General features: G+C 39.3%; 2 protein-coding genes across 2 annotated transcripts in view; one reads left to right on the forward strand and one right to left on the reverse strand.

The window, feature by feature from the left end:
- The first annotated feature begins 4,277 nt into the window (after positions 1-4,277).
- Positions 4,278-4,763, forward strand: LOC101852066 (zinc finger BED domain-containing protein 5-like). Its single transcript, XM_005112001.1, has one exon. The coding sequence runs from the start codon at positions 4,278-4,280 to the stop codon at positions 4,761-4,763; it is 486 nt and encodes a 161-aa protein (XP_005112058.1).
- Positions 4,764-15,568: 10,805 nt separating this feature from the next.
- LOC101851461 overlaps positions 15,569-16,492 on the reverse strand; it is a 20,213-nt gene continuing 19,289 nt past the window's right edge. The window contains exon 4 of the mRNA XM_005111998.3: positions 15,569-16,409. Coding sequence (XP_005112055.1) covers positions 16,231-16,409 — 179 coding nt within the window. The 3' untranslated portion in view covers positions 15,569-16,230. The remainder of the gene's footprint in view (positions 16,410-16,492) is intronic.

Raw genomic sequence — 16,492 nt, forward strand, 5'->3', positions numbered from 1 at the left:
CCCAAACTCACTCCAACCCCCCCCCCCCCCCACACACACACAAGAAACGGAAAAACCCTTTAAAAAGCAACAGAAAAACAGCAGAGACCCTGACTTGCATTAAGGTTGGATTCAAAACTCAAGCCCTTTTCATTCTGATAGAGGAAACTATTACAGGTAATGATAAGTTTTTACTCACCAGCAATCTGAATCAGGACAGTGTTGAAAATCGTTTTGCAGCTATCAGAGGAAAAAGCAGTCTCATAGATATCTCTGGAAAATATCAAACAGCGCTTGATTTCTCGACCGAGTCTCCAAACCATCGTCCAAACTTTGTACAATTTTGTGGTCACACCCTACGATTTGTCTCATGATCGATAGATCGTACAGTTTTTGTACAATTTATCGTTGCGCGACGATACATTGTGTCAGATTCGTCGTATGCGAGAAGTGTCCGTTTTATCGACCTGTGTAGTCTGTTTTTACAATCAATCGTCCATTTTTCTTTTGATCAGGAATATTCCTAGTCATTGACTTGACTGCAGACGCGCAACGCACCGTGTGACCTTGATAAACAACTTCACCATTGACGATCAACTGAATAATAAAATTGCACATAATAACGCATCAGATCAGGTTCTCCGCAAGCAGCTTTGCTTAGTTTGAGACGTTGATTTCGAATATGAAAGGTTGTTTCTTTGCAGTCCCCCTAGTGCCAAAAGAAGCGCTAGGGGACTGCACAGTCCCCGAGTGGGTTGCACTACGGGACTGTAACAACTTCCTTGTCCAAACTTTGTACAATATTGCGTTTACACATGACGATTAGTCTCATGATGGATAGATCGTTCAATTTTTGCAAAATTTATCGTTGCGTGTAACAGGGGCTTATGAGCAGCCACCAGCGACTAATCCCATCACAAAGTCTCTGAAAGTAGAGGGCCTGATGCAGTTTGAAAATGTTTTCACATACGTCTGCGGGTATACTTGCTCAGGAAAGTTAATCCAGTCATAATATGTGACATGTGTAAGACTTTGCTGAAGAAAAAGAAAAACTTACGTGCCCCATACAAATGAAGGTCTTATACTTATAAATAAGCCAATGTAAGTTTCTTAAGAATTAGCTGCTTGTAGTTAGAAGCTTTGAGACTATTTGAAACTACTACCAAGCTTCTTAGGCGAAAGTAAACCTAATATGGTGTCAATGGGGTGTAAGAACACATTAATCCCCCCCCCCCCCTAAAAAAAACACAACAAAAAACACCCCCCTCCCAAACAAAAGCAACAATAACAAAACCCATCTAAACACCAGACAGCATTTAAAACAAAGCTATTGACCATTTATGAACTTGCAAGGATGGCCCTGGACAGAAATAAATGGAAGGAGCTTGTTGTATGAGGCCTATACCCTGCCAGGGGTGGAAAGCATTGATGATAATGATGATGATGATGATGATGATGATGATGATGATGATGATGATGATGATGATGATGATGATGATGATGATGATGATGATATATTGACGACCTCCCCCACCCCCACCCCATGCTGTCAGCGTTTTAAAAGTTCAAATTGCCACTGCCATAAACTGTTCTCTCTCTCTCTCTCTCTCTCTCTCTCTCTCTCTCTCTCTCTCTCTCTCTCTCTCTCTCTCTCTCTCTCTCTCTCTCTCTCTCTCTCTCTCCCTCTCAGCGCTAAAATATTGATTATGGTAACACAAGACTAGATAAAATATTGATTATGGTAACACATGACTAGATAATATATATATATATATATATATTGGGGACAGTCGGACGACAGAGAGAGAAGAGGAAGGGACAGAGCCAAGGTCTACACACTTTGCGGGAAATCTACTATTACTATGCACTACACTTGCTGTAATAAAGTATCAAGCACTTACGGTGAGAATTACGCATTTGTTGTTTCGAATTGTTGTTTAACATGTGGTAGTGTTGTGATCCGTAACATGGTGCCGAAACCCGGGAAATAGAACAAGATCTGGTACATGTAAGGCTCTGTCCCTAGCCTACCCCCTCAAGGACTCTAGATCTTTTTATATTAGAGTGGTTTTAGTAACGTGCTAGGTATTTTCATCCATCGGATGGACTCTAGATCTTTTTAGATTAGAGATCGTTTCTTGTACATGTGCTAGATCTATTCATCGCTACCTCTTGGACTCTAGATCTAAGCAAGCCTCTGTTGGTTAAGATTTGAGATCGTTTCTAGTACATGTGCTAGTCCTATTCATCGCAACCTTGTGGACTCCAGATCTAAGCAACCTCTGTCTATTTAGATTAGAGATCGTTTCTTGTACATGTGCAAGTCCTATTCATCGCAACCTCGTGGACTCTAGATCTAAGCAACCCCTGTCTATTTAGATTAGAGATCGTTGCTTGTACATGTGCTAGATCTATTCATCGCAACCTCGTGTACTCTAGATCTATTTAGATTAGAGATTTTTCTAGTAAGCCTATACAGTGCGTCCATAAAGTCCTGACATTGCATTGTGACCTATTTTTCTTTATTTTAGTATGTTTATTACCCATTGTTTTGCTTGGACTTGGTTACAATGTGAACACGTCTACAGTACTGATGCACACTTGCTGTGTTTTGAAACTACAATAAAATAGGGAAAAAATAATCCACAGTGCAATGGCAAGACTTTACTTTGTGGACACACTTTATGCGTAGGGAGCCCACTAGTCTATTTTCGGTTGCCTAAAACTCCAGGGTGTATTACCGGTAGTTGAAGAGTGCACATGGTACATGTAGGCCTTAATAAATATAAGTTCAAATTCTTCTTCTTTCTAATTTTTTGTTTCTGATTGTTCCACAAGTTATGCGTTCTTTTCTCCATTAATTACATCTTTTTTAACAAGTCCGTTTCCGCTTCAAGCACTGCGAGAATTATTCATTTCTGTTTTGAGATATATGTCTAGACTTTTAATTTTTTTGCATTGCCTAGCCTATTACTTCCTTAAAAAATTCAACCAGGGTTCAGAGGTCACAATCCAACATTTTTGGGGAGCACCTAGCCACAATGATTACGTAGTCTCCAACTGGGGTCTACCTAGAATCTAAACAATTCTCAAGAAACAACAAGGCTACACCAGTTTGCCCTGCCTGTTTATGTGGGCCAATCATAGATTTGGTTTGCAGTGTTTTCCTTTCTTTCAATGTATAATATAGCCTCGACATAAGCCAACCGACAATACATGTAGCTTGAAGCCTCATATATGATGAGCTACATGAGTGCTAGTGCTGGCCTCGGAGAAAGCGGTCACAGTGGAAAGCAAGGTAGCCATGCATATTTTCATCCAGACCTGTCTCGCCCGAGTTAAATTTGGGTACTTACGCAGAGAGAGAGAGAGAGAGAGAGAGAGAGAAAGAGAGAGAGAGAGAGAGAGAGAGAGAGAGAGAGAGAGAGAGAGAGAGAGAACAAAACAAAAGAAACCACACACAATTGGAGAAACACTTATAAAGCTTTGCTAAAAAAAGATGGCACAGCTGATGTTAGGTGAGGCTAATGCAAAGAAATTGCAGCAAGTTCCCCTTTGAAATGATAGTGTCAAGAGGCGTATTGCACGCATGTCTTCAAAAATTAAGGAACATGTTGTAGAGGAGATCAAAGCTGTCCCAATGTTCTTGTTCCTGTCACTATGTTCTGGTTCCAGTTGATGTGGCAGCGTGCTCACAGTTACTGGTCTTTGTGAGATACGTGTTAGAAAAGATGCGAAAGAAGAATTTTTATTTTGCACCCCAATGTACACCACAACAACAGTTGATGATGTCATGAACAAGGTGTCCTCATTTTTTTTAAACGAGGGTCTTGAGTGGAAGAATGTGTGTAGTATTTGTACTGATGGTGCCCCAGCCGTGACTGGATGTAAGTCGGGCTTTCAGGCAAAAGGGAAGGACAAAGCACCAGACGCAAAAGGCATTCACTGCATGATACATAAATATGCACTAGCTTGCAAGATTCTCAATCCCACTTCGAAAGAAACGTTGGAATCGACTGTTAAGATTGCCAACTATGTGAAACGCAGCCCCCTAAATACGTGACTGTTCAAGGAAGTCTGTTCTGACATGAGTGCAGATCATGAAACACTACTTTTCTACACTCAAGTTCGATAGTTATCGAAAGGAAACGTTGTATGTCGGGTCTTCGAGCTGAGAGAGTAGATCAAATTATTCCAGGAAGTGCAAGGAAAAGATGAGCTCAGCAGGCACTTCTCAAATGATTCGTGGATCCAAAGACTTGCCTATATATATATATATATATATATATATGTCTGATATGTTTGACTCCCTCAACAAACTCAACTTGAAACTTCAAGGTCAGCAGACACACGTTCTACAGATTAAACACATTCTGAGTGGCCTCCTTTCAAAAGTTCAGAATTGGCACTGGAAAGTTACAGAGGGAAACATTGCTATGTCTACCAACCTTTCGCAGCGGCTAAATCCACTGGAGGCCTTGTCTGCTGATCTTCAAGTTGACATGTGGAAATCACCTGAAAATGAGTTCAAGAACTATTTTCCTGACCTTAACTGTGGTGAAGAAGCTTTTGTGAGAAACCCTTTCACTCCTGGATTAGACATCACTGTTATTGCAGATGACATTGAAGACGAGCTTTTGGAATTGAGGCCAGCACGCGACACGTTTCTTGAGAAATGTCTTGCACAGTTTTGGTGTTCACTCCAGGAATTATACCCCCAGGTCTGCAAAAGAGCACTTCGACTCATTGTCCCATTTGCCTCGACTTACCTTTGCGAAAGTTGATTTTCTACCCTTGTCCAACTCCTGGCCAAAGCAAGGAACAAGCTGGATCTGGATGTGCTTTATCCAAGACTTCTCCGAGAATTTCAAGACTGATCGCTGAACTACAGGCATTGCCCTCTCCCTATTTTTTCTTCTTTAAATCTGTGTGGGAGAGCGTGTGCATGTGCGTGTGTGTGTTTGTGTGTGTCTGTGTGAGTGTGAGTGTGTCTCTCTCTCTCTCTCTCTGTGTGTGTGTGTGTGTGTGTGTGTGAGAGAGAGAGTGAGTGTGTGTGTGTGTGTGTATGTGTGTGTGTGTGTGTGTGTGTGTCTGTGTGTGGGTGGTCTCTCATTTTTCTCGATTTGTAGGGGGTTGGGGTATGAGGGGTCGTTCCACTTGTCAAAAATCAAAAGGGGGTCGCGGATTGAAAAAGGTTTTAGAAATACAATTAGACCGTCTAAATCACTGCCAGAAGCAGACTGTGATAGTGACCATGTACCAGTCATGTGTAAAATGCGAATAAGACTGAATAAACTTAAAAAGTCAAAGTACCAGCCACAATTTGACAAAGGTCTTTTAAAGACAAATCAAGAACTGAAAGAACATTTCTCCATAGATGTAAGCATTATATTTCAAGCTTTGGAAAACATTACTAAATCGGAAGAACTACGGAGGAAAATGAAAGACTCAATAATTGAAGCTGTGGAAGAAAATACCCCCCCCCCCCCCCCAGGCTAAAAAAAGCAAATAAAAAATGGATGACCAAGGACATATTAAAACTAATGAAAGAGAGAAGAAAGGCAAAATCAAATGTGGAAAAGTACATCTTAAACAGGGAAATCAAGAAAAAATGCAACGAAGCAAAAGAAACATGGATAAAGGATCAGTGCCAACAAATAGAGAAGAACCAAAACAAAGACAGCAAATACGTGCTTTCCAAAATCAAAGAAGTAAGTGGGATGAAAGGATGCTCAAATACAGAATGCATAAGATCAAAAGGAGAAAGTATTTTAATGGACAATGGGGATGTCTTAAACAGATGGTCAGAATACATAGAAGAACTTTTCAAAGATAATAGAAGAGAAAAACCGGCAATAAAGAATGAAATAAATGGACCACCAATACTGAAAGCAGAAGTACAAGCTGCCATTAGGAAAATGAAACAAGGAAAAGGCACAGGGCCAGATAATATTCCAGTTGAAGTGATTGTTGCACTTGAAGAACTAGGCATTGAAATAACAACAAAGCTCCTAAATGCTATTTACGACAGCGGTGAGATCCCAGAAGATATGATGAAGTCAGTTTTTATAGCTTTACCTAAAACACCAGGTGCCACTGTGTGTGATAATTAGCCTTATGAGTAATTTTACAAAAATATTGCTGCGAGTAATAATGGGAAGATTGAGAAAAAGTGCAAGACCAGAGATACATGTATCTAAAACGTGATTCGGCTTTGTTCCTGACAAGGGCACCAGAAATGCTATATTCACCTTAACAATGTTAATGGAAAGATGTATTGAAGCACAGAAAGATCTGTATTTATGCTTCATAGATTATTCAAAGGCGTTCGATAAAGTTAGACATGATGAGGTATTTAAAATACTGGAAAAGCTAGACATAGATGGAAAAGATCTAAGAATTATCAAAAATTTGTACTGGGACCAAAATGCTGCTGTACGAATTAATGGATAATACAGTGAATATAAGCAGATTAGGTGAGGAGTGAGGCAAGGATGTGTTATGTCACCAGATCTCTTTTTCCACCAGTGAAACAATCCTTAGAAATATAGAAGAATGTAGAAGTCTCACAGTAAAATTAATAACACCAGGTATGCAGATGACACAGTTTTATTAGCAGGCTCAGAAAAGGACCTTCAATGGCTTCTTGATACTGTTGTAGCAGAAAGTGAACATAAAGGATTAGTGTTGAATGTAAAGAAAACAGAATGCTTGGTAATATAAAAAACCCAGCAAATCCTAGTTGTTATCTCATTAGCAAAGGTGAAAAGATAAAAAAAAAGTCAAACAGTTTAAATATCTAGGATATATGATAACATCTGAGGCCAAATGTTCCTCAGAAATAAAACGGAGAATTACAATGGCTAAAGCTAGTTTCAATAAAATTAGCCCAATCCTGAAAAATAAAAACATCTCAATGATAAAAATAATAAATTACACTTTTATTTGTCCCAAAAGGCCACTTTTTTTTACAATGGCAAACATACATACATAAATACATAATTATAAGTACGTACATACATAAATACATACATGCATAAATACATACTATTACACAAATACAGAACAGTTTACAACAATGCCACTGTCGGTCGCCACTGTGCAGCGCCCTGTATTTTGAGCTAGGGTTGTCGTGTCTTGCTCAAGGACACACCCCGGTGACCACCAATCTGATCCCCGTGTCACCCACAATTGCTTGACATTGCCTGAGTCTAAACTCACTACTCACTTTGCTACTGGAGCCCCCAAACACCAAAATGAAAGTTCTGAAATGCTATGTCTGGTCAACCCTTCTATATGGCTGTGAATGCTGGACAATCACTAAAGACAGTGAAAATAAAATAGAAGCAACAGAGGTGTGGTTTTTAGGAGACTGCTAAGAGAATCGTGAAAGGAAAAGAAATCAAATGAGGTAGTACTTGATGAAGCCCGCGTGGGACGCTCATTGTCAAAAACAACCAGGAAACGACAAATGCAGTTTTTGGGACACCTGAATAGACATAAGGGTCTTGACCATCTAGCTCTCACCGGCAAAACTCAGAGCAAACGAGGCAAGCGGGTAGGCCCAGAACAAGATACTTAGGGAACCTAAACAAATGGGTAACAGGGAAAGAGCAGGGAAACGTAGCTTTTTTTTTTTAGATCATCCGAGCAAAGGAATGAATGGAGAACCATGATCGCCGATGTCTGTCGCAGATCTGGCACTGGATGATGATGATGATTATGATCTTTCCGAGAAGCATAATTTGAATGCCCGCGTGTCAATTTTTGACCTGGCCAACCACGCATTCCGCCACAAGGGGCTTCGCTTTCCTCGGCGAATCTCCAGCTCCTAATAATCGGACATATAAACAACTTACACCATTGTAACCAATAAAAGCTGAGCTTTTACAAGGTTTACGGCATTTGGTATTTTATAGCGAAAGAGTAAAGAAACAGCGATCTGAATTACCTCGATTTCACTGACTGATACCACGCGGAAGGCCGTAAGTGCCCGCAAGGCCGTGTTTACGCTACCTGATGAAACAGAAGATATTCAAGAAATGGCAGAAGTCAAAGACCGAAGAAGACTATATAGAATACAGGAAAGCGAGAAGAGAGACCAAAAGAATTATCAAAACTGCTAAAGAAAAATTCATTGAAAATATATGGCGAGAAACTGACCAAAATCTGTAAGGGAAACCGTAGAGAGTTTTATAAAAGTGTGAATAGCATCAGGGGCGAAGGCTGACTTGTTTGACAGGGTAATCAAAGTGAAACGGGACCAGATTTGGCCTGTAGATATCACACAAGAATCTTACTGACTCTGAGTTGTGAATGAAAACAAATCCGGAACTCATATTGTATGTTCAACCGCCAAAATAATCGGAAAAGTATCTTATTAAGTATCAGTTCCAACTAAAATTAAATTTAACTTTAGATGTGAATACATATGTTATAGATCTACCAGTAAGTCTAACTCTTTGGTAGAACATGACAATTATCATTTTTTAAATTTCACATTTGGCTGTTTTTGTTAGCCTTTCGCGGCCAGGAGCTGGTGTCATAATCGAGGTCACGATCTGATTATAGGACGGTAAAAAGTCGAGGAAAAAAAACAAGCACACGCAGCAGTCAAGAGATTACTAGGAGTTAGTTCCCCTCACATTTGTGAGGTAGACTCGACCAGCATTAGTTAGCATACTTAATCAGGGCTTGTGATTGATTATAACTGTGGCCCCAAAGGGGTGAACAGGGTATATGTGGCAATGAAACAGCTTGGACTGCTATGTACATGTTCCCTTCAACTCTATTGGTAGACTCTTCCAGACTCACTTTAAGCTTACTTAATCAAAGCTTGTGACTGCTTATGGAGTGGCCCGAGAGGGGTGAGCAGGCTATTTCTGTGGCCGTGAAACCGTTTTGAATGTTAGGCATACTGTTCATTGTTGATTACGAACGTCTTTTTACATTTAATTTAAGAGGTTTACGTTTAAGGATGAATTTGACAGCAACAATGTTTCAAAATTAGGAAGGGAAGCAGTTATTATTTGATTATATAGACGCTTCGCCCCTGAATAGCATGGGGGTAAGGAAAGACCCATACAACCCGACATGCATTATAAACGATAAAAAGGGTAATGCCACTCTCAGCAAGCATGCCATTAAGAAAAGATGGGAAAATTACTTCCAAAAACTACTCATCCCAGACGCTTGCTATGGACAACAAGAAGACTTCCAATCATCATATGCAGAGCAAACAGGACCACCCATACTTCTCAGTGAAATAAAAAAGGCACTCAAAACCAGCCCCAAGAACAAAAGCGCCAGGACCAGATGACACCACGATGGAAGCCATAAGAGCTTGTGGAAACACAGGTATACTGTGGCTGAGGCAAATTTTCAATAGAGCCTGGGAGCAAAAAAAATGCCCCAGATGACTGGCAGAAAGCCACAGTGGTCCTATTATGGAACAAAAAAGGCAAGAAACGCGACTGCACAACATACAGAGACATCTCTTTATTAAGCCACGCAGGGAAAATATACGCAAAGATACTAGAACAGCGGATAAGGCCTATTGTAGCGAGAAATCTGAGCAAAGCTCAGTTTGGGTTCCAGAAGTCAAGAGGATGCACGGATGCTGTATTCGCATTAAGACAGATAGATAAGCGAGAAAGCAGTCGGACACAACAAAGAATCCAACATTATCTTTAGACAGAGTAAACCGTGCAAAACTCGGGAAGACACTCGAAAAGTATGGCATCAGAGGACAAATGTTAGACAATGTCAGAGCTCTATATACCAACAGCAGAAGCTCAGTAAGAACAAAGGAAGGCAATACAGACTGGTTCAAAGTAAGATCTGGAGTACCATAAAACAGGGATGTGTTCTACCTTCCAACCTGTTAATAATATATATGGACACAATAACGCAAGACGCAAACCAAAGCCCAGAAAGCCTAAATGAACTTCTATTCGCAGACAACCAATGTCTTATTCATCCAAACCAACATCCATGTCAATAGTAAACAACTGAAACAGGTGAAGGAGTTTAAATATCTTGCCAGTACTTTTTCAGAAAATTGGTCCATAGACAGAGAAATAAAAATGCGAACTCAAAAAGCAAATGCTGTCACCTACCAGCTCACCCCCCTCCTATCTCATCAAAACATCTCCATGGACACAAAGAGACAGCTTATCATCTCAATATTCCTACCAACATCATGCTACCAGTGCCAGACCGGGGCATTAAGTAAAACCCATGAAAGCAAAATCACTGCATGCGAAATGAAATGTCTCCGGAAAACCCTTAACATCACAAGACGAGACAGGAAGAGAAATGAAGAAGTAAAAGCAGCTGTCGGCATTGAGTCCTGACTGTATTACATAGAAAGACAGAGAATAAAATGGTTTGGCCACCTGTTACGTATGTCACCTCGCCAGCCAGCCTCGAGAGCCTACAACACCAAGCACTAAGGTTATAAAGAAAGAGGAAGATCACACGCAAAAGGAGCATCGAGGGTGTCAAGGAAATCCTGAGGAAACATAATATTATCAGAACTGAAAGAGCTGCGGAGTTGGCCTACCATAAAAAAAACTGAATCTCCCCTCGACGCTTAAGGCAACAGAGGAAGAAAAAGTAAAAGTAAGTATTATTGAAACAACCTTTCAGCATCCTATATAATATAGACTCAACATGGTTACACAATCTTCATTTTATATTACAGTATTTTTTTTTTGCCAACCAGGGAACAGTAGCTTCACAACGTGCAATGAATAACACGAATAGAAGATTAATATTGCACCTAGGCATGTAGTCTCCATAAGCCTATCAATAAAACCACTGTAAAAAATATCAAATAACATTACTATAAACATGTCAATAACATTATTGTATGACCAAAAACAAAATAAGAATGCCAATAACGTAACAGTATGCAAGTAAACAAATTAAAAATAAAATCGTTTTATTTATGCACATTATCGATAACATAATTGTACAATGTCAATAACAAGATTGTAAGCAAATTGCAACCATTATTATTGCAAACTAGTTAATAAACTTAATGTAATCACATCATCATTAGCATATTGAATATACACCAGCAGTATATTAAAGGTGCATAGAGCTTGTTGTTGAGCTAGGATATGCCATATTATACAGATGCATCAACAACACTATCAGCACACAAGCATAGGGCTAGCCATTAGCTCAGTGGGTATCATGCTGGACCACAGAGTGGATATTGTTGGTACAAATTCCCTATCAGGCATTCTGAATTTTGGTTGCTTTGGGGAGTTTTAACGCTCTCCGCCCATTTGGCTAATTTCACCATAGATGGGCATTCAATTCAAAGGTCCTGCTTCTTAAATGTATACCCTCACAGTGTTAAGAGGGACTTTAGACCTATACAATATCGCACATCGGCATATCGATAACATCACCAGAAGCATACATCAGTCACATCATCATGTGCTTACTGAATGTTTTTCAAGTTTCATTATCAATGTCAGGTTGTTGTTTTTTATATAAGGAGGGATACTGGCGTCTGTGGGTAGCAAGCAGAAAACACGGGTTCGAATCCCGTGTGGGGAGGTTTTAATCGTGTGTCTTATTTTAATCGAGTATCTCTCTTTGTATATATGAGTGTAGTCCAGAAGGATATCAACTGAGCTAATGGCACATCTCAGTAAGCATCATACAGGTATCAAAAACATTATCGTCAGCATATAATTCAAACTTAAAATGTATACAATAACATAAGAAGAAGAATCTCACAAACCTTTCCTGAACCTACAACACTATATGTATCACGATGTGGTGGAATCAGGCGCTCTTTAAATTTTTTTTATCCTATACGGTTATTGGTATCATATTAAAGCCTGTTCACTTGCCTTCATTTCAGTGAAAAGAATAACCATCTATGTGGCATAAAAGTCAAAATATTTGCGATTGAAGGAGAATAGGATCACCTGGCTTTAAAGGTAAAATTAGAGAGAAAATGGCCGCCAAAGTTTTATAATTTCCAAAGCCTGAGAGTTCTCGGAACCTGGAAATTCACATTTTTTGTGCCTTTAATCAATGTTTTTCAATATAATCCTCACAGAAATGTGTTTTTAAACGGCCATAAAAGGTGTTGTGCCCCAAAAAGAAAAAAAATTGCCCTTGGCCCAAAAAAATGCAGATTTCTTTGATTTCATTATTTTGACGAGCGCCTGATTCCACCACCATGCCTCACAATTATTTTTTCAGGAGACAGAATGTTTACCACTTCAGCCTGATAGATAAAAAAACATGTTATTTTAAAAATGTAACACGCAGTTTACAGCTCTCTGTTCAGTTCTACGTGTGATTTTGGCTGACAAATAAAACTATTACGCATAATCAATAAAACTTTGGCAAAAGAAAAACATTCTCCATAAAAATATAAAGCATTGACAGAATAAAAACATTCTCCATAAAAATATAAAGCATTGACAGAATAAAAACATTCTCCATAAACAATAAAACAGCCACCCATATGATTATTAACAAACTTTTGCGTAGTCGTTGCAATTCATGTTTTAATTTCGACAGTATAGTCTATCAAAAATCTTGCAAACTGACTGGGAAAGAACCCCCTTTAGTTAAAAGCATTGAAAACGCCATGCCTTCCCCTATCATATTATAATTTGATTCACGGGGCAAACCCCCCCCCCCCCAAATAAAAAGAGTCTGTCTCAGGGGGAAAGGGGCAATAACAAGGAGAAAGTGTACGTGTAAAATAGAGATGAGTGCGAATATTTTATTCCTTCACTGTCCCACTAGTATGACACCCGTGCCAACCTGGGCTGTGAGTGGTGCACACGATAGCCCAGCAGGCAGACTGAGATACTTGATAAAAGGAACATTCCCAACTGATCTAACATCTTGTGTACGAAAGGCAAATATCCATATTAATATTTGTCACTATATAGATTAAACGCCCCTTTCAACAAAGTAAATATATTATAAAAATCAATAAATTCCATTTGATTGATCCAATGATTATTGATTATTGGGTTACGCACACACACACACACACACACACACACACACACACACACACACACACACACACACACACACACACACACACACACATACACACATACAAACACAATGTAGAGTTAATATGTACTTCAAAACACAAATACAATTTTCAAAACAAAATAAAAAAATATACAAATATTATCTTTATCTAAATTACTGAAAAAGACAAAACATCACAGGAATACCTTTTAACAAACTCCAGTTGGGCAGGGCCCATTTTTCAGCTTAGGGTTACCATGTTTTTTGGGGGGTTTTAGTAGAGGTTTTATGGCGCTCACAACTGCATAAGGTCATATGAGTGACAAAGGGTGGATGTCAATAGAGAAGTCTTTAAAGGGAATCAGCTAACTCTGCTCACCTCTCTAGCTTCAACAGCACAAAGTCTGCTTCGACTATCAAGGCACCCTGGAAATAGCGGTCACACGAGTGTGACAAACATACAAAAGAAGTAGAGGAAAATGACGATAGTAAAGATAAGGAAAGAAAAAGCAGCAGTTCCCAGTTGCAGTTCAGGCACAGTTATGAGCATAACATTGATGAATCAGCCCATTTACAATTCTACTGTGCAACAGAACACGTTAATGCCCCCCCCCCTCCTTTGGGAATGGCCTAAAGACACTTCAGTTAGTAGCACCGCCCCGGGGGGGTTACCGTGTTTTTTCTCAGGGATAGACCAGAGAGACCTTCATATTTAACATACATCTCTGATAGGAATAAGCTAAGCAACAGAAATAAGGGCCAAATGGGTCGGAACCTTGAAAACTCCTTTAAAAAGTTCAGTAAGACCCACTGGGGATACGAACTGAGGCCATCTGCCCGCAGTCCAATATGACACTAACTGAGCAAACAATACTTTTGCAAAGAGCCTTACTAAAATACAGTAATTTGTTACAAACAGCAGGTGAAAGACGTGCAATTCTTTCATTCGATGAAATTACAGATAATGGCATCAAAGTTTCTTGAGGAGTGTCAGATAAGAGTCATTGTTATTATAGTGCGGTCAAAAATTCAAGGCCCAACTTACGGTCAAATGTTTCTTAAACTATCGAACATAGACTCTCAAGCTTATGCAAAATGACGTGTATCAATTTGTCCTAACAAATCAAAGTTTTTGTAAACAGGTGTTAGCTGTATTCAATAAAATTCTTTTATGACCATTAAAAAAAATCTCCAAGTGGGTGGCTTCTACAGATTTTATAAGGTTTACATCTGGAGCAATATCGCTACTAAAGCAATCCCGTCATGTTTTTCAAATCACAACGTAATGCTTACTGAATGCATATTTTGAGAATCTTTAGTATAAAAAAGTGTTCACTATAAAACTCATTTCTTGTAACAAGTTTTGCCACCAAAAAGTGTCACTGGTGAGCTCTGAGTAGGCCATATGCGTGTGCAAAATGTTTGTGAGAAGAAGGAAGTGATGTGAACAATCTCATTTTCCGTGTGACGGAGATTTATAATATTTTATATGAATTGATGAAAGTTTTCTTTTTTAACCTAGCCTCTGTTTTTGAGGAAAAATATGATCAAGTTGAGACAAATTGATACAAACAGCTGTGCAAAGTATGGGGGACAATGATTAACCCATTAAAGAGATATTTGTGGATAAGTTGCGCCACGAATTTTTGACCCCACTATCATAAATAAGTACACATAAATTGTGAGAAATATCTCGACATAGAAATCATCCAAGTATTTTGCACCAACAGTAGAGAATGACAAGGAGGATGTCCATATCAGTACATTGTACTCCATGTATAGTTATATTGTTGTCTGAAGATTTGGATAAAGTAAAAGGCAATCAGACGAGAAGTCTCAGGATATCACACTGGCCATAAGGTAGAAGACATAGATCTACGTATAGAAGATAAAGTCTGTTTTAAAAAAAAGTTTTAGTTGTCTCAAATCTTGGAAGATGACAACACCCCCTGGTGCAGGTAACATGAACTCAGATAGACAGAGCAAAGTTGACTGAAGGTAGAGATGATTGAACATCACAGAGACAGGTCGCTACCTCAGAATTACAAAGTTCTATCTGATATTTTGAGTTACGAAGACCATGAGATATAAAAAAAATATAAAAAAATCAAATGCTCTATCTGCTTTATCACAATTGTAAGATTATTCGGAGTCATTATCAAGATATTGAAAGAAAAGTTTTCGAAAAAACCTTGACGTAATGTGAAACTAAAATCTTTGACGTCAATTTCTCAAAAGTAGAAACTGAGCAGATAGAGCTTTGTAATTCCGAGGCAGTGGGGTGGGGAGCTCTGTTTGGCAGCCTATCCTTCTCTTGCTCTTTTTAACTCCCAGTGGAACATAGGCCATCAACAACATTTCTCCAGGAAGCCTGCCCTGTGCATCCTTTTCTAGCTGTTTCCATGATGTCCTCGCCTTTTCCATTTTCGCTTGTACCGCTCGCCTCCATGTCATCTTTGGTCCTCGTTTCATACGTTTTCCTTGTGGATTCCACGCCAAAGCCTGACTGATGATGCTTGTCGGGGGTCTCCTCAGGGTGTGCCCAATCCATTTCCTATTCTTCACCTGTATATCTTCCTTTACTGGCCTTTGGCTTGTTCTCTCCAATATTGTAGCCTACACTCAGGTTTTTATTAATCTGTCGCCACAGCGTGGTGAAGCCAGGAACTCGTCAAAATAATGAAATCAAAGAAAACAGCATTTTTCTGGGTGTTGGGTAATTTATTTTCTATTTTCTATTTTAGGATCAACACCTTTTATGTCCTTTTAAAAATGCATTTCTGAGTAGATGTCACCGCAAAACCCCCATTAAAGGCACAAAAAATGTAAATTTCCAGTCTTCAAGGACAGTCAAACTTTGGAAGCCAACAAAGCGGCCTTTATCTTGCTAGTTTTAACCTCTCATACCAGGCGACCACCACCACCTTCAACTGCAAATATTTCGACTCTAATTCAGGATAGAGGGGTATTTTTTCACCAAATGCAAAACAAATGAACACGCTTTCAGATTATCTAAATAACTCTATATGCCCAAAATTTGACGAGAGCCTGATTCCATCGTGTTGTGACACAATTATTTAGATCATTTAGGAGGCTGAGAGGTATACAACATCTCAGTTGACAGACTGCGATACTTGACAAATATTCTCCCCACTTGGGAACCATACTCAGGTCCTTTGCAGCAAAGCACCTAATCACTGCACCATAGATGCTGGTGCGCTTTTATTCTCGGACGTATGTAATGATGTACTCTGGGTAGCAAACATCTCCGTCGTAGATCACAAACTCCCGAAACAACCATCCTTGGCCCATCACAGAGTCAAAATGCTTCTTGTTCCTGCACCTGCACAGGGTTTTGAAACAAGCCTTGCAAGGTGGGCGAACCAAAGTAGGGCCTCTCTCTGAAGGATAATAGAAAACAAATCTAAATTATGATTATAATATAAGTTAATATAACATGAAAAACCCGGTTTTCCTACACACA

This window comes from Aplysia californica, unplaced genomic scaffold (genome assembly GCF_000002075.1).
Source record: "Aplysia californica isolate F4 #8 unplaced genomic scaffold, AplCal3.0 scaffold01162, whole genome shotgun sequence".
NCBI classification, from domain to species: Eukaryota; Metazoa; Mollusca; class Gastropoda; order Aplysiida; family Aplysiidae; genus Aplysia; species Aplysia californica.